The sequence below is a fragment of the Caretta caretta genome, chromosome 8 (genome assembly GCF_965140235.1).
Source record: "Caretta caretta isolate rCarCar2 chromosome 8, rCarCar1.hap1, whole genome shotgun sequence".
Classification (NCBI taxonomy): domain Eukaryota; kingdom Metazoa; phylum Chordata; order Testudines; family Cheloniidae; genus Caretta; species Caretta caretta.
In genome coordinates, this window is record NC_134213.1 from 72,939,256 (window position 1) to 72,967,028 (window position 27,773).

At 39.2% G+C, this 27,773-nt stretch overlaps 1 protein-coding gene across 8 annotated transcripts in view; it reads left to right on the top strand.

The window, feature by feature from the left end:
* Positions 1-27,773, top strand: part of DPYD (dihydropyrimidine dehydrogenase) — a 656,679-nt gene that overhangs the window by 611,231 nt on the left and 17,675 nt on the right. Inside the window, exon 24 of one of the 8 annotated variants that reach the window (XM_075131606.1) lies at positions 16,389-16,805. The exons of the other annotated variants lie outside the window; for them this stretch is intronic. Within the exon in view, the coding sequence (XP_074987707.1) occupies positions 16,389-16,433 (45 nt within the window). The 3' untranslated portion in view covers positions 16,434-16,805. Of the gene's footprint in view, positions 1-16,388; positions 16,806-27,773 lie in introns of those variants that run through there. 8 annotated transcript variants of the gene reach the window in all.

Here is a 27,773-nt window from a genome sequence, read left to right on the forward strand (position 1 = left end):
CTCATAAGAAGGGGAAGATTTTCCTACTCCTACTGTGAGCGTAGGCAGGTATAAGATATTATGCTACAGGCTTATTCCTAGGTTATTCCTTATTGGATAGTTGTTTCATGACAAAAGACACTGTGGTTTGATGACCAGAGGGTCATGACAGGAATAATCACCATATTAAAGGATGTCTGGATCTTGGCGATAAAGCATTCTTCATAGCAATCAGTCAGCAGTTACAGGTGGAAGAATTTTCCTCAATGGCAGAGGAGGGCACATTTTTCATATTCATTGAGAGCAAGTCTCTCTCTCTCTCCTTTCAAATCTTCTGTTCTCTAGCAATTTTAGTGCTACAACAACTATGCACAAGTATTTTCCTTGCCAGGTGAAACTCACAAAATTTTTAGATCTTCATCTGTTTTGCAAAATGTTAATGGGTAAAACTCACATATTTTGGCCAGTGCCATGTTGGGAATTTGATTTACACCAAAAAGTAGTTTTTAGAAGACTGAATCATTCAAGGGATGTTTTTAATAGCTATAGAACCTTTCTCCTTGGGCTAACATATTTGAATACAACCCAGATCTGTAATGATTGATAATTGATTGTCTCAAGTTCAAGTATAGAATTTGTGCCAGCAACTAATGGAAAACTATTCCTTTGTAAGTGCAGATTTTGATCATGCAAATTGCACCCCCAAAAGGGAGATAGTGCTTTTAAATATTTAAACTATAATGACTAGCATGAGAAACTGATGTTGTATATAGTAGTCTACCTACAGTAGCTACCTCTTAGTGATAAGACTAGATTTGTAATGATTTGTATTTCTAAGATGCCCATCACCATCTTAGTATATGTTTTGCACTGATATAATACCTGATATTACATAAGACATAGCCTTGTATGAATAAATTCTATGTCCTAAAAATGTCTAGATGGCATAGAAATATTTATTATAATAATAATAAAGAAATAATAATAAATGGTTCATCCTCATTATTTACAGGTACTGTTGGTAAAGCTGTCTTCATGCATATGAGTGTTCCCAGTGAGTTGAATGGGACTAGGCACAGGCATAAAATTACTCGTGTGGAAAGAGCATTATCACTCTAAATTTTTGGTCTGGTGAAACATTTCAGACAAGTAATTAATAGCAACTGTGTTCAGTATAAGATAATTGTATAACTATTCTTGTGCTATTGATCACAGACACCAGAAGAGAGATTAATTTTAAACCTAAAAATCTGTTGTTCTAGGTATTACTTATCTTTTTTGTTTGTTAATTTCTGTTTAGTGTTCTCGTAATAGTCCATTATGCTTTGACTGTCATAGAAACAATTACAAATGTGTTTTTAAAGTTAATTATCTTGACTATAACACATCTTTTGCTCTTTTAGGAGTAGTTTGAGCCTGTAGGCACAGTCCCAAATGCGGGTGGTGGAAGGTGCACCAGGGGGCTGGAGGGATTGATTTATGGGGAAAGGTTAAAAGAGCTAAAATACATTTCATATATATACACAGACACAAACACACACTCACACTCATTCATACCCACACAGAGAGTTATCCTTTATACTGTATATATAGGATAACTATAAATGTGTGTGTAACATTATATATATGATGTATAAAGGATAACTATGTATGTGTGTGTTTTTGCGGGATGGGGATCACAACAGTCCACAAATTTTGGAAGGCACTAAACACCCAGGAGAGAGAGGAACCATTTGGTGTAGGGTTATGGGATATAATTAGTAGTAATGAGTTGAAATTAAGAAAGAATAAATTTTGGGTGAATATGAGGAAAATATTCCTGACAGGAAGATGGATTAAATTATATATTGGCCTCTTTGTGAAAGTGATGGAAGTCTCATGTATGGGTTCCTTTAAAACTAAATTGGATAAACCCTGGCAAATATACCACAGGGGCCAATCGTACATTGGCAGGAAGCTGTTTTAGTCCGTTAGCAAGATTTTTTTTTTCTGATTTTCATGGCCTACAGTGGCTACCCCTCCAGAACTTACAATTTTGTCCTAGATGTTACCACCTCAGTATTTACATATATATAAATAATACCTATATATATAAAAAATACCTCCGTATAAGTTGTACTTCCTATACTGTGCTAACATTATCTAGTTATCACGTGCCACTGACACATTTTGAAGACCATGCACTGTATTACGATAAGATCAGAAGGGTTGATAGCTGAATTCAAGCCTGCCAACTACCTCATAAAAATGGTTGCTTCTATGACTTCTACTACTGTTGGCCTTTCCCATCCTTTTAAAACTTCTTTATTCTGCCACACTTTGCAATAGTAGTCTACAATAATGCAGGATCTTTAAGCTTCTCTTCCCCCAACCACCATAGGTGGCGGAACTAGGGATGCTGGGCATGCTGCTACACCCCCTGGCTTGACATGGTTTCCATCATATATAGGAATTATAGTTGGTTCAATGCTCTCAGCTCCTGAATGATAAAAAATTGTTCCAGCACCCCCACCAACCACTTACTTTCTCTTCCATAACAAACAAATTTAAAGTTTTGTATATTTTCCTCTATTGTTGAGCCAGCCACTAGTTTCAGTTCTTGAGCAATACTTTGAATTGTGATGGACAAATTTACTAAAAATTTTCGATCCCTTCTACCACATGTTATTCAAATATTACCCAAGGATCAATGCCCCGAATCTCTGAAAGTTACTAACATAAAATGTTGGGATTCAATTTCTATATGAGGGAGTTGAGAGAAAAGGTTTCTGCACCCTACTGATCTATTCATACCATACAGAATTCATTAAGGCTGTGGAACCTAGTTTAGGCTGTTCCAGGGAGTAATTACCATCAACCTATAATCTGCTTCTCGGGGACCCATCAGGGCTCTGTAACAGTTTGAAAGGGTCTGGCAAGACTTTATTGATTTCCTAGAATCTCATTCACACTGATTGCACTTGGGTAGTCAGAGGGTTGATGTTTAAAGACACTAATTTAGCTATTATTAAGATGGTGGCTGTAATACTATGCGTAGTTGAGACCTTGTTTGCCCTTCAATTCAGCTCTGCAGACAAGTTTTAATGAATTAGCTCCCTTTATTTTTTTTGTATATCACATCTTTTATTTCAATCTTCATGTTGGAGATCTTCATGTAATTCATTGTATAACCCGTACATAATTGGCCAGGGTTTGTCATACCATGTGTCTTCATTCTCCCATTTATAATTTTGTTTCATGCCTTTTTGACTGCTTCGAATAATTAATGCATTTGTCTATTACTGTGTTAATCTGCTTTTTCCAAGTTGCTGATTTATTATACACAAAATCAATAAAGTTTTTTTTTTCTTAAAAATCAACACATATGACACCTGGATTCATGTGAAACCCAGAACTGCTCCGCTGCAATCAACTATACAATATTTTCAAATCCTTAGAATTGAGGCCTTTGATTTCAATGTACAATAGCTGGACTCTGGTTACTGTCTAATATATGGCACTTATCACTGTGGTATGTAGCATAGAATCTAAAATCCAAGGAAAGATAATGTCAATGTAGCTACTTTATGAATGAGCCTTTATCCTTTAATTTAAAATATTAAAATTACACTGCAATGCATCTTTCCAGCTTCAGGACTAAGAGCCTGATTTAAACTACTTGAAGTCAATGGGAGTCCTTTTTTTGTATTATAATGGACTTTGGATTTCAGTGCTTGTGAAATTGTTAATTGTCCATTTTAAAATTTTTCATGGAAACAAGAAAAAACACTTTAAAACTACAAAGGTCTATCAGCTCCAGTATATCTACATTTTCTTTTTTATACCTAAAAACTGTGACCAATGCATTTGCTATCTTTTAAGTCAGTTGTGAGGGATCATGGGTCTTGACTCTTGGTCCTCAGGCAGTCCTCAGATTGCAACCACCATCCAGAAGCTCACTGGGACGGGTAGGGAGTGTGGGCTTGTGGACCTATTTCACCATAGGGACTGCACATAAAGAAGGGAGATTCTCCAGTTGGTATAGTCTCTATTTAAACCAGAAGGAGGCACAGGAAGTTGTCTGAACAACTAGGTGAATCCTTGGTTGGTTGCTACATTGGAATCTGCCGTCTTGTCTGACTCCTGAGCCCTGCTTTCTTCTTGATCCTGCCTTCTCATCCTGTTCCTGGTTCCGGCCCTCCAGCCTTGTTTCAGATCCCTGCTTCTGTGCCCCACTCCGGACCTTTGGCTTGATTCCCAACTGCCTCCTTCTCTGGCTCCTGACCACTGGGCATGACTACCACTGCTCTGACCACAAGGTCTGACTGCCTACGTCCGACACCAATGTAAAAATGAGAAACTGCTGAAAATGATTAAAAAGGGAAAAGCCAAGAGTCCTTTAATAAATGTAGTGTGAGTGGCGCTCTCATAATCAAAATTTTGAAAGCGCACCCTCAAGGAATTAGCAATGGCCTTTCTGAGCTGCCATTCTAAATAATATGGACCACAGTCTTAATTAATTCCTCACATGCCATACATCCCGTGTCTGTCTGTACAAAGACATAATCATTGACTTGAAAGACTGCAATCATTGTAATAGAAAACTTTTCATAACTTAGGCTCTGCTCCTGCAGCACAACATGTAGGCAGACTTCTAGGCCTACCTCTGGCTTGTAGCCTTAACTATCAGGAGAAAGCGAATGGAGGAGAAAGCTTATGTTTACACGTTTTTAATATAATTATTGTATTCTCTGATGTTCAGCTTTGAAGTATCTGAGCCTGTGTGCCTCTAATTCTTTCTTTGCAAAGGAATCTGTAACAATTGTAATGACTATCAGAGATGTGTTAGCCATCATACTGCAGAAGGCATGCAAGACTGTTTCTCTGCATCCATTAAGATGGGGACAGTTCTATTACATCTCCCCCCACTATTTTTAATTGCCTAGTGTGATGATTTGGGGAATATATCTGTGTCAGCTTATGAATTCCATTTTGATTATGTGAATGCCTTCTTATAGTTCAACCTCCATTTTGAATGTAACTTTCAATGTGGCTTTGACGATTCATTTTGTAGCAAGAACTTGACACCTGGTGGATAGACTATGTCTTGGAAACTGACAGCGATCAAGGGTCATCACCATTAAATGGTACTACTCCCAATAGAATAATGAGTTTGCTACCAGCAGAACTGTTGACTTTGAATGTCTTTCAGCCCAGAAGCCTATCAGGAAGTTCACTGGTGAAAGCCCACGGACTAGAAAGGTGTCAGAAGCTCTTTTAAAAAGAGGAATGCTCTCTATGCAAAGCAGGCCATGTCACTGATGATAGAAGACAGGAAGGCAAAGACGACCAGAAGGACTGCCTGGTCTTAAAAAAAATCAAAGAAAATTGAGGACTCACGGGGGGCTGGAGGAGTTGAGGTCAGACTGAGCGGGGCTTGTGTTCAGGAAATTTTTGTTTTCCATAGATTTGTAACTCTCTTGTGCTGTTTAGGAGTAAAGTTTGTGTGTGTGTAAGAAATTCCTTTGCAAGGCCTGTGTTTCCTTGTTTTACTGTCATGTTGTCCCTGAAGGATGTAACTGGAACCAGCGCTCCCACAACCAGGTGAACTCAGGGGAGTTGGGGGACCATGCCTAAGCAAGTAAAGAATTCAGGAGTCTAAGACAGTTGTTCCAGGTTTCAGTGGCCAGATTGCGGGATCTCAGTGTCAAAAAGGATGTCAGACATGGGGTCTGCAACTACAAGTATGCTTGAGAGACCCAGAGCCAGGAGCAGTCACCAGTAACTACCCAAACACAGGAAGCTTAGATGTACATGGGATTCAGCAGTTGACTCTTCTCACAACAGACTGATGTCCCTCCAGACAGTGGGGCTGGACTGTGTTGTGACAAAGAAGATCGTTATAGCTAGGCAAGTTGAATATTTACCTCCACATCTCTGGTGAAAGCAGTATTCACTCAGTTCATTAATTTTTTTAAGCACATGATTAAATATACAAGGTGACTTATCGAGACACCAGAAACACCAAAAAGTGATATTATCTGGTATAATATGGTATATTTCTACATTCCCATTTCATGATGAAATAGAAGAGGCAGTGTTTAGGTAGGTAGTAACTGATGCACTATCTCCTCAGCACATAACCACAGTCAACTGTCCCTATCCTACTTTAAATTTTCTTAACATCTTTCAGCTCATAAACGTTTCCCTTCACAACACACACCATATGCCATTGGAAAAGGGTTGTAAAGTTTTATAGATATATTTCAGAATATTATAAGTATAATAAAGCAAAAATAATGCAAAGAAATGGGAATTATTGAACACTGAATTAAAACGTTAGGCACAAATACTTTTATTGCATTTGGTTTCTTTTTGAATGTAGCAGTCATGAAGAGCTAGAAATCTTTTTAGTATGAAGAAAATGAAAATATTTGAGTTTAGTTTTTAACTATCCCAGTAAATAGTTGTTTAAAGGAAGCTTACGTATTTGTTGGTGTATTGAAGAAATTACCTAGTTTTAGCTATGTGAAAATAAATATGAAACTGCTTTCTGATATTTATCTTTTTGCAATGTTTTGCTTATTCTAGGAAAACATAGTTCATATAACCATGTTTTTCTCATCAAAAATAGTATAAAAATAACTAACTCAATTTAAAATACCGGAGATACAACCGGACTAGCAGGACTGGATGTGATGTGAGCCATCAGTTCAGATTAGGACAAAGATGTAGTGACCAAAAGTGGGTATTGTTCTATGGATAAACTGTCCCCACAGTTGTCATCTGGAAAACAGTTCCTCTCTAAAATGTTAGTTAATAAAGTTAATAAAATAGGAAAATTCATCAACTCTAGTGATACAGTTTATGTTTTCATAAGGACCTTTATAAGGGTTTCTTTAGGAAAACAAAATCATGTTAGTAAAAAGCAAAGTAGCTTCCTTCTGCAGCTGTTTTGCGGTTGGGCTGGCAAATTTGCACATTCACCTTCATCCCTAGATGATGGCTATGAGAGTGCTGCTGCTGGGGATGCCCATTGCCCATATTTATGGAGTAGATTCAGAAGAATTAGGTGTGTATTGGTAAATATCAGTAAATGTCCATTTCCCCAGACACACACAAACCAATGAAAAAATATTTTAGTTGATAATCTAAATTTACCGATAGACAAAGTAAGAAATGCTGCTTGAAAACTTATTATAGTTTGATTTTAGGATATGTACTTTCATGTGATGTTGACACTTTGTGTTTTAACAGTTATAAAGCCTTAATTTTTTGAATCTGAATGTCAACTGTCATTAATTTTCTGACCCCCCATAATTCCCCACAACCGTGAAAATTTAAACTGATAAAAATAAAAAGATTAAAAATAAGCATCAATATTATCCATCAAAAATAGAAAACAATAAAAATCTAATTTTGCCAAGCCTCTTTATGATGCTCTAAGATCATTGATGTGAGTGTTCCACTTCAGCTCCGAAGGTTTACTTGCAAATTGCGCTTGACCCTGGAGTTATCTGGTCTATCTGAACATCATACACTGCAACCTTCAAAAGGGCCCACCTTCTTATAAATCCTGGGTAAGATTTGTTTGACCTCCCTGAGATTCATCTGAGGAAGTGCAACTGATTTTGTAGTCAAAGTCCTTGTACAACCCTAGCACTTACTTGCAGAGAATAAAAGAACGTCGTCAGTTCAACTGAACTGTGAAAAAGCCATATATCAACCAAAAGATGTCCTTGTCAAGTCATCTGTGCTTGCTTTTCCTTGATCTGACCAGCCTGTCACCATAGACATTGCTACCAGTTATGCTACCCTGTTTTCTGATTACCTCTGTGATAGTGACCGAATGGGTAAGCTATTATAGCTGGTCCCTGCTTTGGTGGGGACATGGTTACCGTGCTACCAGAAGAGACCTATTGGTAAGTTGTGAGAACGAGGATTAGTTCCACCACCCCTATCTTTATAGGTCAAAGTTGTTGTTATGAACTGATTGGCTATGACTATTGGATTCTACAGTTACAATCTCCAGAGGGAACTATGACTGAGTAGTTGTTAAAGAGACAACTTCCAGATCCACCAGTGCCAGAAAGGGGCCGATTCCAATGTTCTATCCTGGTGATGCTATGAGAAAGTGGGATGGCAGTATAACTAGAGGAGAAAGAGGTAGCTGAATTTGAGGACCAGCCCACAGAAGCAGTAATGGCTATTTGAATATAAGTTATACCTCTTCCAGAGGAAATTCCTGATGGAGATACAGAGCTTGCAAGAGGCTAACAGAAATAGAACTCTCAGTTTATTGGTACCCCTTCTTGAGGAAGTCATCTTGCTTTGGACTCAGAGAGATGTCATCATATTGACAAGTGGAAGGCTGACCCACAGGCTCAAAGAGTCCATCTGAAGATTATACTACAAACATCTAGTGGAAGCTGTGTTTCAGACTGTTTCTAAACTGACAATTACCAGGCACTGTGAGCTTTAATACCAAGGTCACAATCCCCAAAGGAACGAAGATGTGCCCAAATTGAAAAGGAATGTCCTTCAATACTTGTTTGCATGTGAAGTGTCATTGACCAGTATGTTCAAGCACAGGAAACCGTTCAAAAAGAAAGTGACCATGAACTATTAGAGAGCATTTTTAAAGAGCCACAGCTAGTCATCCCAAAATACATTCCGTGCATGCTACTGAAACTGCAACTTAGATGCTCACTACAAGAAAGATGCTCACTACTGAGATGTACATATTGATTTCTTATCCAGAGCAGCCTTGCAGCATGAAAATACAGTAATTGAACAAGAATATGAGATTTTGAACCTGACAGAAATACAGAAAACACAGAAAGACATAAAAGCATCAACAAGTTGGTTATGTGCCATTTTCAAGACAAGTACTAGAAATAATCTGAGATACAATACAAAACAAAGATCTACAAGTGTTCCCATCCATCATTCTATCTAGATGGCCAGACATCAGAGAAGAAGTCTTATCTTGCTTCCCAAAAATACTGTAATTATCAAAATGAATTGAGCATCCAAGATTGTATCATATATGAAGATAGTTGAATCATAATACCCAGATCATTGAGACGGAAATTTTCTCAAGGATACATTGCAGCCATTCTGGCATTAGAAGCATATATTTGGACAGCCAGAAACATTTATGCTGACCAAACATGACCAAGGATATTTGAGACCTGATAAGCAGTTGTAATATAAATGGGGAAATGCAGGCCAAGAAGCAAAAAGAAATATTGAGAATACACAGAATCCCCAACAGATCTTGGAGCAGAGTGGCAATGGACCTTTTCCCTGCAAACCACATAAACTATCTCATTATCGTAAACTTCTATTCATACTTTTAGGAACTAGATGAACTGTCAGAACCCTACTGCAGTGTCCATTGTAGACAAAGCAATGAAACATTTTAGCAGGCATGGTATCCCAAAGTCTGTAGTTTCAGACAACAGACCCCTGTTTACTTGCAGTGAGTTTGTGCAATTTTCCTGGGAATGGGAATTCAGTCATATCGCATCATCATCAACTAATTAAATGGCAAAGCTGAATCAGCAGTTAAAATTGCTCAGACCCTATTAAAGAGAGGTGAAAAAAGCAAAGAAAATATAAAGCAAGCCATCCTTGCATGGGGAGACACTCCACAGGAGTCATTAATAGTAGCTCAGTACAACATTTGTAGTCAAGACACCCAACCCTATAGCTCCAGCATCATTACAACCAGCAGTGGTAGAAGGAATAGCACACAAAAAGGAAGAGAGATATGTAAAGTCTACTATGACCAACAGGCTAAAGACCTGCCAGAACTACAACCTGGAGACCCTGTCAGAAGCAAACTGTTTCTTCAGGATAATCATGCACCTTGAAGCAGACTACATGTATTGAACAGATAAATCCTCATTCATATACTGAAGCAGTGGGTGGGCATATATTTTGTCAAAACTGCCAGTACATGTGCCCTCTAAGACATGGACATGGAGGATGGTGAAATATGCACTCACTGAGACTTGAGCAGCAGGACATGAAAGGAACACAAGCCAATGAGCAAATCAATTGATATCTAGACAGACTCTCAAAACACCACACCACCAGAAAAGCCAAGTACCAGGCAGTCTCTTGTTGTCACAAGAAAGTTTCTCACTCCCTCCAGCATCAAAGTGCTTCGAAAGTATACATAAGCTTTTGTACAATAATAAGGTGTGAAAGAAGAACCCACCACCCAAGCCCAGGGGAAAATCCTTGGTTGCCAAGCAACTTCTGAGTTAATCAATTTACAAAGAGTTAATGTTAAGTTTCTTTTTTTTATATATAGTGTGTGTGTGTGTGTATATATATATATATATACACACACACACAGACTTGGCAGGGGGTCTAATAGAATGTTAAGTAGTAAAGAAGGTTATGGGATTTGTGTTAAATTTTGCTATCTCAGCTAAAGGTGACTAAAGGGATGTGATGATAAAGTTTCCCCATAGGAGTTCTATAGTATAAGAACTTAAAGAATTCTGTTGCAGGAAGTATTTTATGTGAGAGAACAGCATCTGAGGAGGAAAGAATAAAACCTTAAGGTTGCACTGTGTTGGCTGTCTCTCTTTTTACACTTGAACACTGAACAATGTCTGCCTCAGTCTACAGACAACCTGAAATGATAAAGCAGAGTTGCCAACTGTCCCACTTAATTTAGTGGGTTGTTAATACTGAAACCTACTACTCTGGAGGCCCCCAACTCAGAGATGATTATTTAGTGTGTGACTTTCTGCTGCCACCTCATTGTGGCTCTGATGGAATGGTGTCAGCAGGGCTCCCGCACATACACATACACAGTCTCTGCTTGGGTGGGTGGTATCTGACTTACCGTTCCTCCAGGATGCCCCTCTGCTCACCTGAAGACAGAAGATGGTGATAGAGAAAGGTAGAAGGCCTCAGCTTGCTCAGACAGGAGTGGTGGCATGACCTCCACCAGTCAGCTCTTGTGAGAATGGCTCCTGCCACTACCTCCTCAAGAGGGGTGGGGAGGAGATCATGATGTGGGGGTTAAAGCCATGGATTGCCTTAATCCAGCTTTGACATTGGGCCCTGGCTCCTGAAATTGCCCTTTGGAACCATTTGAGGCTGGGCACAATTCAAGCAGTTCCGGATATCCATAGGGGCTATAGGTAAATGCATCAGATCTCTGTAAGATGAAGGGGAAAAAAAAGTCAGACACACAGAAGACATGTATCACCTGTAGAGAGGGAAATTACATCAGCTGAAGTCTTTGTAGAAGTAGTTTTATTGTACATAGCATTAACTTAGAGATTCTGTTCTCAGAAGTAGCAGATTTGTTTTTCTGTTCATCTTACAGCTGCAGTAGCCATGGATGATTTTTACAGAAGCTTTAGATTGAATCACTATAAATATCTGGCACAACCTCAAAAAGGTTACCTAAATTACCTAAAGAAATAAAAATCATTTCATTTTTTACAATTTAAATGAAGATGTGTTTTAAAATACTATGTTTTTGAATATACAAGCACTACAGGACTCCTATGATCACTCATCCAAAATAAAGTGTATTATTTAGGAGCTATGTGAATGCTGACAAGCTGAAGACATGTCTTGTTCTTTTAAACAGTACAAAAAAATGTACACTCTGGGCTAAATTCTGCTTTTCAGTGTGCAGCTATATAACTCCTGTAATGAAGTCTGCTGGAGCTATGCACACACACTTGAGGGCTAAACTTAGTATTCTACCATGAGATCTATGGCCCTGATCCTCCAGACTCTTACTCGGGTGCTGAACCTTAAGCATATGAGTAGTCCCGTTGAAATCAATGGAGGTACTCGTTTAAATTTCAGCCTGTGTGTCAGTGTTTGCAGGAGCAGGGCAGAAATTGTTTTTCTTATACATATATATTGTTTTCTGCTTCGTGCATATGGCTGTTTAATTGCATGAAATACTTCAATGAGCACACATCGCAAAGCAAAGAAGAAAGCAAATGTTTATATATTGTGGCAAACAGCTCATGCTACTGTGGTGGGTCCTGTGCTTTTCCTTGGTGGGGTGGGGCGCCACCTCATGTCCCTGTTCTTGGGTGCCACGGCCTCCGCTAGTGCCCCCGGAAGGCAGGAGAGGAAGGAAGCAGGGAAGGGGTCAGGGTCCACTCCCTATTCTGAGTCCCAGCCTCTTCAGCTCCACGGGCTTCTTACCCTCTTCTCCCTTGGGTAGGGTTACCCTTGGTCCTTGATGCTAGGGGGAGTCCCCCTGCTCTGCTTGGGCAGGGTCTCCTTTTCTCTAGTCCTTTGGTCTTCCACTTCACAGCAATACTCCTCCAAACTCTAGTCATCTCTCTTTCTTCCCCTGTCTGACTGAAGCAGGGGATTTTTATTAGCTCTCTGACAGGGCCTTAATTGGCTACAGGTACTCCAATTGACCTGTAGTAACCTTTCCCTAGTCTACAGGGAACCAGGCCTTGATCAACATAGGGCTTATATATCTCCCTCCGACTGCTCTCTGGCCCTGCTCTATCACAGTATGTTAATTATTTATACTTAAGGAGTGCATGTCCAATATCTAAGAGAATGGCCTAATATCATAGCCTTCTAAAAATGGAGAAACTGAGCCTGATTACATGCCTGCATAACTGTTTACACAAATCTGCGAAGTCAACTAATAAAATATTCAAAACTCATCTCACAGCTATTATAGGAATTGAAAATGTAACTTTTTTGGAATGCGCACAAATGTATGCATGTTATATTTATTTTCTTACTCAGATGATTTGCTTGTTAAATTTTTTAAAATCTAGTTCTTCGATTGACTGTCTTCAGTGAAAATCTAATCAAATTAGGATTTTAGAATACGGATGTTGTAATGTCACTTCTAGAAGATAGCTAGATATTCAAGAGAGGTTTTGTGGAAGATCTGAAAACTTGATTCTAATATACACTTCTCCGTCTACTTTTGGATTTTATATAGTATCTATCACTTTGGTATCTAAGCATTGGCATCTCAATGTTACTAGATGGAGATGCAGAAAAAGTTTGCATTCGTTTAATGAATCTGTAACTTTTGTAATGAGTTATGGTTATTTTATTCAGGAGAAATTTTATATAATTATTTTAAATGGTTTGTAGACTATTTATCTTCAGATCTGGTTAGAATTTTTAAGAAATTTAAATTAATCAAGATGGCATTTTGTGTAGTTTTACAACAAACAAAATACAATATGACCTAAAAGAGAACTGTTCAGCAACGAGTCACAAGCACCAGCTGGTTATCCCTTTATATTTGCATTCAGAGGGTATACAAGGTTCTTAGGAGTTGGACCCAGATTATAGAACTCATGCCCAGAAGAGATAAAAATGGTCATATGTATCCTACTGTCAGAACTAAATGCAAAACTACTTTCCTCAGCTATTTCCTGCATATGTTCTGCAGGTGCACACCAAGCTAATCAAATGGCTTCTCCTACAAGCAGAGAATAATAGAATCATAGGACTGGAAGGGACCTTGAGAAGTCTTGTAGTCCAGTCTCTGGCACTCAAGGCAGGACTAAGTATTATCTAGATCATCCCTGACAAGTGTTTGTCTACCTTACTCTTAAAAATCTCCAATGATGGAGATTCCACAACCTTCCTAGGCAATTTATTCCAGTGCTTAACCACCCTGTCAGTTAGGAAGTTTTTCCTAATGGCCAACCTAAACTGCCCTTGTTGCAATTTAAGCCCATTGCTTCTTGTCCTATCCTCAGAGATTAAAGAGAACAATTTTTCTCCTTCCTCCTTGTAATGACAATTTATGTACTTGAAAACTGTTAGCACGTCCCACCTTAGTCTTCTTTTCTCCAGAGTAAGACTCTCTTGTCCAGAGAAGGACAAACGAGGCCTCAGCTGGAATACTGTGTGAACAAATTGGAGAAAGCAACAAAAATGATAAAAGGTTTAGAAGACCTGACCTATGAGGAAATGTTAAAACAACTGGGAAAAGAAGACTGAGAAGGGACCTGGTAACAGTCTTCACACATTTTAAGGGCTGTTATAAGGAGAATTCTGATCTATTGTTCTCCATGTCCACTGAAAGCAGGACAAGAAGTAATGGGCTTCATCTGCAGCAAGGGAGATTAAGGTTAGATATTAGGAAAAAAACTTTCTAACTATAAGGGTAGTTAAATTCTGGAAAAGGCCCCCAAGGGAAGTTGTGGAATCCCCATCACTGGAGGTTTTTAAGCTTAGGTTGGACAAACAGCTGTCAGATGATCTAGGTTTATTTGGTCCTGCCATAACGCAGGGGGCTGAACTTGATTAATTTCTCGAGATCCCTTCCTAGCCGTCATTTCTATGATTCTGTCAAAAGTGAGGGATACCAATTTTTATTTCCCTGGGAAGACATTCAAACTGTACAGTGGTGCCAGCCCCAGAACTATTGAGGAAGTTAAGTAAAGCATATGGCTTTGATGCCAAGAAGTTTAGCAAATCACAGGAGCTGGAGGACTTAATTCTTATTGGTACTACTAGGGATCATAACTCCCTATGCTTATGCTCATAATAGACATGATCCACCCCACATTGTCATCCAACCCAACACCACATGTTAAGACTGAAAATTTCAAAGGAGCCTAAGAGATTTAGGTGCCCAACTCCCATTGATATTCAAGGGGATTTGGACACCTAAGTCTCTTAGAATCCTTTGAAAATCCCAGCCTAAATACAGTTTAATCGAAAAATTATTATATGTCTTCATTGGTGCTGGAGGGTAATTTCCAGCTCAAGTAGACATACCCACACTAGCTCTGATCAAACTAGTGTGTTAAAAATAGCAATGTGGCTGGGGCAGCAGGATTATGAACTTAGGGTTTCAGATGAGAGTGTCATTGGGTGGCTAGCACCGCAGCTACATGACTCTTTTTAGCATGCTAACTCGAGAGCTAGCATGATACATCTGCCTGAGCTGGAAATTACACTTCCACCTGTAGCATAGGCATATCCATAGAGGGAGAGTGGAGGGCTATGTCTTTCTCAAAGGCAAAGAGGAGGGAGGGGGGTGAGAAAATGGAGTTCAGTAGGCAGAGTATTCTGATATAGAAGCAGCCATGTTTGCTGTAGGTATATTGATGAGGAATTCTGAGGACAGTGGAAGTGCAGTCCATTAAATCTTCAGGCCTTCAGTAGCATCTGCAGCCTTCCCTGGTGCAGGAGCCAGGGGGCTTCTGATTAAGGGATTCACTGGCCCCATTCTTACTCCTCCCCTCAACCTACTTTATGTGATGGGGCATAGTGAGGTCCTGCAGATTTGGGCTCCACAGTAAACAAAGGGTCCACACTTCCTCCTTGCAGAATGTCTCCAAATTCAGCACTCTCCTCCCCCACACTTCCCCAAACCCAACATTGCAGAACCAGATAACAATACAACAGCATTGTCCTCTGCCTGGCTCCTCTAAATCCATGAAGAGAGGTATGGAATATGCCCCCCATGGCAGAATACAGTGAAAACAAATTAAATCTCTTCATTGTCTTTCATGGCCCACATTCATCCCACAGCGTGCAAGTAGTGAAAGTTCCATATGAGGCAAAGCTTTATCCTGGAATTGGCTTCTTATCCCCTCACCCCTTGTTCCTTGCAAATTTATAATCCCTCAAAAACTAGGGATTTATAATAGAAATCTGATACATAACCTGAATTGCATTGTCAATAAAAATGAATATCTGATTTATTTAGAATAAGCATAAAAAGCATGTACTTGGTGTTAACAATAGCTACTAAAGTACAAATAAACTACATTCAGTTTTAAAATGAATAGGCACTAATTTATCAGTTAACAAAATTAATGTGCTTTTGCACCAATGCATTTGACTCTCATGCAGAATTTATTAGGGGATCCTTATATGAATAAATCTGTTAAATGAATGACCCTTTCCCCTTTTACACTCAACAAAAATTAATGTTTAACAATGGATAAATCTCAACATTTAGCTGAAATTGCACATACGGTATTCTAAAGTACTTAAAAGATTTTACTTTCTTCTTGCATTAACTAGGTTTGTTAACAATATATGCTATTTTTAAATGGCTCTAAGCACCTTTGACAATTACAAAATACTGAAAAGAATCTTTTTCCTGGTATTCGTAATTAATAATGCAAAACAATTAAACTGAATAATTTATCCTGACTGACCACTGTATTTATTCATGTTCAACCACATTTGGAAGTTTGAATTCCACAATAAGTCAGCTATATTATAAAACACTATCCATTTGTTCTTTGACCCCAGGGTTAGGTTAAGCTGCTTCTTTCCCCATAAATTGCTGTAGGGGGCATACCATTCTGAACTGTCATTAGCACCATACTGTACGTTTTTTTAGAAAAAGTGTAGAATGACTTACAAGAGCTAAACTGACACACAATTGTCTTATATCAGGATATGTTATTGTATTCCAGAAGACGGTAAGATGGCCTGAAGATAATTCCCAGACTTTGCAATGACAGACATTCTGTGCAACCCCAGTGAAGTAAAGGGGCCTGATTCTCCTCCTGGTGTAAATGAAGGATGTTTTACTGAACTCAGCTATTTTAGACCAGGATAAAAAGGATATAATTGTGATCAGAATCAGTCTCAGTGACTTTATTATGCTTATATAGGGTATCAGTCAGTGCAGCCTTTATCCCAATAACTTCTATTTAGACAAAATTTAATTCCTGTTGTTATCCAATGACTCACTCATCATCTGTGAAGAAAGTCACAGCTTTAACCTGTGCAATAGAATGAAAGAATAGTCAGCCTTTTTGTTCTAGGTGTGTCTATTACAGAGGGGGTCCTGAGTGCCTCTGCAATATAAATAATGAAAAAAGGCCAAATCCTTCTGTCCTAATACTCTCTTCATGTAAACTCCCATTTGGAGATGTATGAAATAAATGTTCAATGAAAGGCAAAACTTCAAAATCTGTGTTTTTTTCAAAATTTGTAATGAACTTGAAAATGTGCTTATTTCACTAAAAGGTTTATTCTTCATTTTTTTTTGCTCAAAAATTGGTCATTTTAGTTCAAATAAAGATATTTCCTACCAAAAAATTGCAGAAACCAAGCAAATGATTGCTTCAACAGTTCATATTTTATATGATCAATCAAAATAGCCAATTATGTCAATTTTCCCAGGAAACCAATTTTTGTGGGGCATAAAATTGCCCACATGAAACAATAACAACAAAAATCATGGGAAAATGTTCACCGTCTTCTCTTAATTCTGCTCCCTCTGCCTTCAGTAGGATTTCTGACTAAATAGAGACTATTGGACTTGCCGCTAAATGTCATTCTTAGGGCTTATTTCTGCACGAATGTTAGCATAAAATGTAGATGAGGTCAGATAATCAACTGATGATTAAAATCACCATATTGTCTAATTTGTGCCTGAAAGATTTTAAAAGACAATGGTAAGCGCCTCAGTCTTAACCATAAGAGTTATTGTTTATACTAGGACTCTTTTGTCTGCAGTGAATATTTTACATTTAAATTAGAAATCTGTAAAGTAGAGGTAGAAGGATTACTGTGTATGAGAGATGAATAAGGAGAAGCATTATAGCCTGTGCAGTAAGCAGGATAAGTACAGCAGTTTATCCAGCATAAGAGATGGATTACAATGATTCTGAAGTGGAAGAAGGTTTACTTAGGAATTATTAGTAATGGTTTGCATTTAAATAGTCTATTAGTATTATATTATATATATAGAGAGAGAGAGTGTTATATAATCTACCAGGAAAAAGTGGAGTTTAATTCTAGATGTGCTGAGGTGCTTTGCTGTTTACAGTCTTGGCCAAATCATTCCCCTACACAAAAAAAAAAAAAAAGCCACACACGTTCAGGGAGGAAGAAACGATGGTCCCCTTGTGGAGTTTCCACCTGATTGTTCTTTAAAGTTGAAACGGTACACTCCCCCTCAACCACAAACAAGTCTTATCTACACCAGGGAACATATCTGTCACTGAACATAGATTGTCACTAGCTAAATTTGTAGCTATACCATGTTCAGCAATAGTTCAACTGTTCTTGACACCCTGGTCAGCCATGGATTCTTTGCCTAGTGTAGTCAAAGCCATATGGAATGGCCCTCAGAACATGTGGATTTCACGGGGTCTGCCAGAGGCCCAGGGACATCTATATAGATGCTCTCCACTGCCTCAGTCTTCTTGCTCCCTTGACAGAATGGTTCTGGTGCAGCTGTACTTACAAGGTTTCTGCTGTAGGAGGAGCTTCATGCAAAAGTTAATACATTTTGAAATTGTATTAACTTTTGTATGGATTCTCAGATTTCTGAGGGAAGAGACTGGTCCCCCTGTCCTGCTTTCAAACAGCTTCATGATTGTACAGTATGCTCTTCATGGATCCAGGGACAGGACATTATGATGTATCAAAGTCAACTCTCCCCGACTTTGTGCAGCCACAGTGAGATTGCACATATGGGTGACTTCCCGACCCCTATCCATATGCAGATCTTTGGGAAAGATTTGGGGCCAGGCTGCTGCCACATGAACTCAAGGGCTGGAAAAGGTCACCAGAGGCGACCCAACCTGAGCCCAAGAGGGTAGAGTTATTTTCCAATCTGTTCCAATTGTGACACATAATCATGTCCCACTGGATTCGGAACAGGTTACAAAACTCTATAACAGCTATCATTGGCATGCATGAACTGCCCAGAGATGATGTTCAGTAGGTCATTGGTGAACACATTAAATAAAGTTGGTGCCAGCATTGAGCTTTACAGGAGTCCATTCTTCTGGAATCTCAATGGTAAAATGCTAGTATGTTCTCGTGATCACCCTTCGGGGAAACTAAAACTCCTACCAGCTAACCAAATCTACTGGATCCCAGTTATTGTGGGCCTAGACAAGGAAATTTCATGATTGACAGTGCTCCAAACAGAACTGGCAGTATCAGCATGGATATGTGTCTTTTGCCAATAGACATAAAGAGATTTTTACTCTGATTTACCACTTTCATACTGTAATTGGTCTGAAACCTGTTTGGAAAAGGCCCAGAATACTCACAGATATTAGGTGCTGCTGGAGTTAGTAAACTACCATCTCCTCAGTAAATTTGCCTCAGAAAGGGAAGGTTAAAGCCATGACAGTGGTTGGTTTTATAAGGGTGCCCATCACTGTGGTATCTGAACATCAGAATTAATGACCAGGGTGGCAGGTAGGGCAGTCAAAAGTGTATAGTAATTATTGTTTTTCATTTGGCAGTGCAGTTTACTACATCAATATCACCAGCACATAAGCCAGGTGTGCATATGTGTAGTATGTATCCCATCCAAAAAAATTTGAATCTTGGGTTAATGGATTTTTTTTTAGGTACAAATAGATGATAAACTGGTATTTACACAAAGCATTCCCAATTCTAAGGCACAATTGATCTGTGTTTATTGAAAGAAACCACTTGAATACAGTTGTGTTTGCTAGCCTGTCAGCTATTTATTAATAGACATTCTGCTGTCATCCTTGGTACAGTGCTGCTTAGCTGACAGAATTTCATTAGCATAAATGGGTGGAGAGTCCTTTTCTTACATGTCCAACAAACTAGAGGCAAAGTGCCTGTCAATATTTTAATTTCTTTTTCATGTTCTGGTTAGGGAGTGAGAAGAATGCTTTCACTCCACAGTATCATGAATATGATAATCTATGGAAATCACAGAAAGCAGGTACTTAAGTTAAGCACATACTGTACTACAGGAATCCCTGATGAATTCAAGTCTCTTCTGTTTAGAGAAGATGTTGTTGTCTATTAAATGACAGACTGCCAGATGTTCATGAAGAAGCACAGTAATGTGCTCAAATCTTTATCTTCTGCTCCTCCTCCCCCCTCCGCCCCCTTTGAAGGTAACACTTTTGCATCCATGTTATTAAAGCTTTTGATTGTAAGCACAGAAGTTTGCTATGTTAACTCCTTTTTTAATCTAATGAATATTTCATGCTAGAGAAACTTTATGCTGTGGAACATAAAGATTTTGCTGCACTACAGCAACCAGGAATCCTAAAATCTTTCACTTTTCTCCATATAAAGTGGTGTAAAAACAAAACAGCTGTGTCACAACAGAGAGAATAACTGGGTAGTGATGTCTAACTCATGGAGAAAATGCTGGCAAAGACTGAAAAAACAGGATACAAGAGAATAATTGTATGCAGTTATTTAAAATAGCAGCTATAACACCCAGGCACAAAAGTGGTGCTATATACATCATTGTGAGACCATGATAATGTGGTTTCCTAAAATACAGACTAAAGTGGCATTTAGTCTTGTGTCCAGATCTCAGAATTGTAGCGGATGGGGGGTGAGCTCACCTGTTTGTGATAAACATGGTTTAGAGAACAGACAAAATGGTATCCACACAACGTTTAGAGAATAGAGATTACAAGAAACAAGCATCTGAGGAACAGTTGTATAGTATTTAGAAAGAAATGATGACAAAGCAGATAAAACAAAGGTACAAAGAGAAAACTCAAAGAATAACAAAATAACTAAAAGGCATAATACTCTGTAAAGAATTTCAGAATGCCTTTTCTTCTGTCTTTTATTCTGAAAGTAATTTCTTCCTCCATGAGGACAGTAGTCTAAATGAAGATTCAGCATAGAGAAACAGGGCAATGAGAGTGTGTGAATTGCTGAATTCAAAGGACACATTTTCTGCTCTGCCCAGTACTGCTTTGCATCGTAGGGGTAAGGAGCTTACAAAGGAGCTGTTTGCAGCACTGTGCTGGCCCTGGCCTGGCCATTGTTTAGAGCAGCTTTGGGGATCTAGTCTATAGCACCAAGGAGCTGTCTGTCAGTTGGAGACTGCTCAAGAGCAGCATGCTCCTGCCATGCCTCCTTGACTTGCCTCCTGCACATTTCCTATGCTTATTTGAGGCTAGGGATGGCTTGTATGAGTTGGCTATGCGGACCCTACACAACTCTTATGCCAGATGGATAACACCTCTGTTCTGTGGGAGTCCCCAGCTGTGGTAATTCAGCCAGTTGATGGTCCTTTTCCACTGCCAGATAAAAGGGCCATGGCTTTTAAGAGAATCTAGTCCAAAAGAATAAGAATTAATATTAATCAGTTTCATTTCTTCCACTGTCATTGATATTTGGTGTTCATTAGTTGTGCACTTTATGAGCTTACCAAGAAAAGTCCATGCAAAATGTTCTGTGTATGCACAATATGTCATTTTCAAAGGCTCAGAACTCAGACCCTGCAAAACCACTTTTCACTAGAACTCTCAAAGACAGTTTGTCTCAGTGACAACTCTTCCTGTGACAAATTACAACTTTCTACCCATAGCTCTTTTGGCTTAACAGCTTTTTCCAAAAACATCATAAAGCTGTTTTTATACTGGGAGATGTGTCTGTTTTCATGTTCTTCCTTCTTGGAAATAATAGAACCACTTTTCTCACATTTGGGGGGGAGGGAGGAGGGAAATCATCTTCAGGCAGACATCAATCCAGGAAAAATTTTACCATACAGGGCAGATGTTTTTGAAAGTTACAAGAGTCTGGAAATGGGGTTAGAATGGAAAATATTATGCAGCCTTAATTATCGTCAAGGTCTGGAGTACTATGCAACATGTTAGACTTAAATCATGTGGCAAGGACTGCAGCCATCTTAAACGCACATTGCTGTGAAGGAAACAGTCTAAGAGGTTTTCAAAAGCAGCTGGAGGAAACAATAAAACTGAAACCAGGTTCACTGGTAAAAATTTGTGCATCAGGCATACATAGTTTCCACATGATCAAGTGGGAGACAGACAATCTTAAAAACTTTGTGCTGTGATCCACACAAACCTGATTTACATTTTAATGAATCCCCTGGTGGGGGCAGCTGCCTAACTAGTTGAAATTTTAATGGTTCCCATGGCTCCCTTCCCTTCTGCTCCAAGTTTATTTGCCCACAGCCTTTCCTAATTCCTCTGGTAACCCTCTCCCCAATCTGGTCAAGAATCTCCATAGCTCCAACTCGCTTAGCTTTCTCTCCCCCAGCTGCCTGTCTCGCTAAGCTCCCAAAGCCAGGCAGAAGCCTTCACAGTTGCAGACCTTCTAAGAGTCACAGGGGGGAAACTCTGCTCTTTTACTGGTCCACAGGTAAGTTAGGTGTTTGTGGAGCCAGTGCAGTTAAGAACTGTCATAAATATAAAGGGAAGGGTAAACCCCTTTGAAATCCCTCCTGGCCAGGGGAAAGCTCCTCTCACCTGTAAAGGGTTAAGAAGCTAAAGGTAACCTCGCTGGCACCTGACCAAAATGACCAATGAGGAGACAAGATACTTTCAAAAGCTGGGAGGAGGGAGAGAAACAAAGGGTCTGGGTCTGTCTGTATGCTGCTCTTGCCAGGAACAGAACAGGAATGGAGTTTTAGAACTTTTAGTAAGTAATCTAGCTAGGTATGTGTTAGATTATGATTTCTTTAAATGGCTGAGAAAAGAATTGTGCTGAATAGAATAACTATTTCTGTCTGTGTATCTTTTTTGTAACTTAAGGTTTTGCCTAGAGGGGTTCTCTATGTTTTTGAATCTAATTACCCTGTAAGATATCTACCATCCTGATTTTACAGGGGGGATTTCTTTATTTCTATTTACTTCTATTTTTTATTAAAAGTCTTCTTGTAAAAACCTGAATGCTTTTTCATTGTTCTCAGATCCAAGGGTTTGGGTCTGTGGTCACCTATGCAAATTGGTGAGGCTTTTTATCCAACATTTCCCAGGAAAGGGGGGGTGCAAGTGTTGGGAGGATTGTTCATTGTTCTTAAGATCCAAGGGTCTGGGTGTGTAGTCACCTAGGCAAACTGGTGAGGCTTTTTACCAAACCTTGTCCAGGAAGTGGGGTGCAAGGTTTTGGGAAGTATTTTGGGGGGAAAGACGCGTCCAAACTGCTCTTCCCCAGTAACCAGTATTAGTTTGGTGGTGGTAGCGGCCATTCCAAGGATAACGGGTGTAATGTTTTGTACCTTGGGAAGTTTTGACCTAAGCTGGTAAAGATAAGCTTAGGAGGTTTTTCATGCAGGTCCCCACATCTGTACCCTAGAGTTCAGAGCGGGGGAGGAACCTTGACAAGATCAGTTGAACCCCTGCCCGTAAGAAGGTGGCCAGGTGTGCTGGCCATCTGTGTTTTCCTTGCAGCTCTCATGGAGGAAGCAGAATTTCCCTTCTCTGCTTCCCACTCTGTCCTTTCAAGGACTGCATTCTGGGAGCAGCTGCAGAGGACTCAGTGAGGGAAAGCACTCAACAAAGCAACAGGCAGGCAGAAAAGCAAATTGGCAGGGAGAGAAACTCAAGAACCAGAGAAGGCAGCATTTTGGTTGATTTATAGAGCGCTGCCAATGATTTATGCAGTGACTTTACAGAGAGAAGATTTATACAGCCATTTGCATAGCTATGTAATTGCAAAGTATGGGGGACCATGTTCCTGTAGTTGTCACTACCACTCCCATATATTTTTCTCTTTAAAACCATGTTGACTGTTTCTGCTATTCTAGCATTTCAGCAGATGTGATGCTTTTATTTCTTTGGTTGTCATGCTCTCTCTCACCAGTTTTGCTATGTGCAGAGTAATGTGTACACTTGAAAAAATATAAAATTTACTAAATAAGACAATTTGACTTCAATTCTGCTTCCAGATACACGGAGATTCATCACTGGGTATCATGTAAAATCATTAGAACTTATAAGTGCACAGGGTGAATTTACAAAATAAATGGCTATGTGCCTGCATATCTAAGAACAAGACCCTCATGTCATGGAAATTGGATAAATGAAGTTATGTCTGACATGGAAAATGTCTTCAGTCACGATGGAAAAAGGTTTTGTAAAGAGCTGTGACAAACCCCTCTTCCTCCTAAATCACCAGAAGTTTACAGACTGCTTATATAAATTTGAGGTCTTTCCTCTACTGTTCCCTATTAGAATCCTATTTATGAAAACAATTATTTTTCCGTGTTCTTTTTATATTAAGAAAATATGAGTAGGATACAAATATACCAGATCCAGCACAGTTCTTTAAAATGTGGTTATTTTTATTTGTATCATAGTAGTACCTAGAGGTCCCAACTGAACTCAGGGCGCAAGAGACACTTCCTGCCTTCATGAGTTTATAATCTAAACAGACAATACATAACAGAAGCACAGAGAGGTGAAGTGATTTGCCCAAGGTTACGCAGTGGGTCACTGGCAGAGTTGGGAATAAAATCTGGGTCTTCTGACTCTCAGTCCAGTGCGCTGTCCACTAGATCATGGTGTCTCCTCTCCATTTAGGCTACTTGCTGCTTCTCCTGTCAACATTATGACCATTTAAAATGTAAGCTACCCACTGCCTTTTACTGTTAGGAATGAGCACTTTTTCTAGTTCATAATATGCTCGATTACCTTTAGATTGAGCCATGAATACATTATAGTCAAAACAAACTTATTCACCTTAAAGCTTTGCTGGCTTAAGGTTTCATTGTTGATTCATTATGTTGTCAGTTCTCTATTGGCAGTGTAATGCTTTTTATATCTGGATAGAGACAGTTTTAGTGGGAGATACGGTTATCTTTAAATGAGCAGGATTTAGCTTCTCTGGTGAGAACAAATTCATCAATGATGAATCCCTATAGAAACTACTGAAACAAAAATCACAATGCTGCTAGAGACTTGTACTGTTCATCAGTTACAATGCAGCTTTTGGAAGTCTTTAGCAAGAAGTTTTTCCTTTCTTTAAAAATGTACAGCATAATACTTCCAGCGCCTTGTTTTGGATGGCAGTTACAATCTTACGGTATGAAAATAATGAACTGAGATTTTGAATACCTTTTACTGTCCCTTTTTGCTCCCCTTCCCCTCCCCTCCGCCCCACTGCTGATACCCCCTACAGTAGAAATAAACTATCTACAGAGGCAAAAATATGTTCTAACTGATCAGTTAAGTCCAGTGATTGCACATCCATGAAACAATTCAAATATTCACACTGAATCTTTTGTTCTGTGCAGGTATTAATGTAAAAAATATCCTGATCTGTAGGGAGTTTAGTTACATTTTTATTTTGGAAATTTAAAAAATATCTCAAAACATATATTCAAGAAATCTTGGGAGAAATTTCAAAAGCACCCAAAGGATTTAGGAGCGCAAGACCAAGTGAATGTGCTTTCAATGAGACTTGTATTCCTAAACACCTTGTGGGTTTTTTCAAAGTTCCCCTCTAAGTGAAGTGACAGCTTTAATGAAATCACCATCTTAAATATCCAGCTTTCCAGTAGTTAATTCAACAGCTCCATTTTTAGCATATCTAATAATTCAGTTCAATAAAAAATTGCATACTGCCTCAAATAGCATTCCAAGCCAAGCTGTCTGAAATGAAAGCATTGAAAGATCAGCAGTCTTATCACCTTTCTGACTGTCTGTACACTATTTGCAAGAGAAACCCTCTATAAACCACTTCCTGAGTTCCTGAGCTATGCAGTGAGGTGTTGTTTATAGTTAAAAGAAATACTAATTTTACTCTCTCAGAATATTAGCAAAAGTAATATTTTCAGATGGAAATTGTCTCTGGCTGACTGGGAAAAAAATCAATCATAAAGCATGTTTGATAAAATTTGGTTTATCTGTTGTGAGTTACCACTGGCCCTAAACTGAAATGATCAGTTTTTCCTTTTAATATTTAACACATCAGTAGAAATATCCTTATGGCACGAGAGAAATTAGACCCATTTCAAAATGGCCTCTCTCCATTCTACCCAGCAACTATGTAAATTGTAGTGTTTGAAACTTTCCATGTCAAAACTGATTTGTGCATTTCTTTGATGAAGAAAGGCTTTTGCCTCAATAATTCACACTTCTCTAATTTGCACCCTTAATTAATCACACAAACTGTGGACTTTCCACTTTCAGCAAAATTATTATTTTATATATTTATACTTCATATTTTAACATGTATTCTCACAGTTCCTGTCTTTAACTTTTAGAGCTTGTCAAATATTAAAAATATGCAAAAGTAAAAGTTCAGGATCAACAACACAAAGATTTGCTCATCATCCCCAAAGATGATCCGATTTTAGCAGCTGTCCATCGTCAGAACAACAAATATCCATCCCTGAGCCTGCCACTTCACTAAAAACCTGACAAAATAAATTAGACTTACAACATGCCCTTAAAGTCAGAAGATTGATTCCTTAACTATACAAAGGAAGAATCAAGCGCCCTTCCCAAAAATGCTGTCTTATCAGTCCCCTTCCCTTTTCATTCATAAGGTTTTATCTTCAGCACCACCATTGCATCAGTAGTATACAGAGGAGCAGCAGGCTCTCAGTTGCACAGGTATTACATCATTTATAGAGGTCAAAACCAATGCCTTAAATTCCTTCTGGAAACTAATCAGAAGCCAGCACAAGACTGTTTCAAAAATTTCTGAAGGCCATAGATGTACTTTTCTAGCTGATACAGCCTGACAATACTGCAAGAAAAGTTTCTGTCATCATTTGCCCTACTGAGGCTATGGTATCAGCCTTGGGTCTTTTCAATTTGCAGACAGCCCCATGTTCATTGCTAAGAATAGGGGATCTTTCTGTGATCTTTGGAGCCCATTGTTTAGATGGGAAGGATGCAAACTCTCCCTTCCCCAGCACTATCTGTTCAGGTTGTCTCTTTTCTGAACAGGCCTTCTTTAACTTTGGTGTATGTTACTCCTAAGGGAATTCTGTGCCACTGCACAATTTAGAATTTTGCAGAAATTAATGTTGTGCTCGCAGAATTTCCCTTTTTCCCCCGTAGAAATGGGCTGCAGTGGTGCTGGCCACCACTAGGGGCTGCTGGACCTGGCAGAGCCCCGCTCGCAAGTAGGAGACACTATCAGGGTGTGGGGCGGGGGAGGAGGAGCTGGAGGGTTCTTGGCAGCTGCAGATCCCAGCATTCCCTGAAGGAAGGAGATGGTGGCGCGCAGAAAATACCGTGCAAGCTCGGGACCCAGCATCAGGCTGTTTCTCCCTCTAGATCCCTGGGCTCTGGGGAGTAGGAGGTCTGGGCCGGGGAGGGCCCCCCATTGGGCTCAGGCAGGTAGGGAGTATGAGTGGCTGGGCTTGGGGGTTGGGAGGATACAACTGGGCCCTGTGGTGGAGGGGGCAGAGAAACAGGAACTGTGTTGTTATAGGGGTTTCTTTAACCCTTAACTCCTGGGAGAATTTTTGTGTGTGTCTGTATTGTTATCATACTTGCTGACAGGTATTTTGAAATAAATTACCAAAATAATTGAAACTGGGGTGATTATATAGTGTTATTTTGACAGATAGCATTTGCAGAATTTTTAATTTTTTGGTGCAGAATTCCTCCAGGAGTAAATATTAGTTCTGTTCTTACTTCTGCTTGCAGAAGTTTATACAAGTTAATTGTAAAACATTCCTCACTCTTTACTCTCCAAAAATGGGACTCCTGTGTTTTTGGCATCTGTAAAGAAAGGGAAATCTTCTTTGAAGTTGCCACACACATTTTCCGCTCTTTCACCCACCTCCCTTCAAAGTTAGAGTTTCTGTTTTGTAGGGGTTGTCAAGCCTAAGTTTATTTCCATTCTTGAGATGATCTCCATCTCCTGAATTCTGGGGAATGCACACAATGTACATAAATGAGATCTTTAAGAGGACTCTTGCTTCCAGCACACTTGAGAAATGAGAAGGTTCCAGGAGAACAGAAAATACACTTGTGCCAAACTGCCAGTTAGCAGACTTAGAGTGCCAAAAACCAAACAGCTTAGGGAGATCCACCCTTTGTCACTTGAGGAAGCTGACACTCCAGAAGTGGGACTCCTGTGTGGAAATAATTACTGGTGAGGAACTTTTCCAT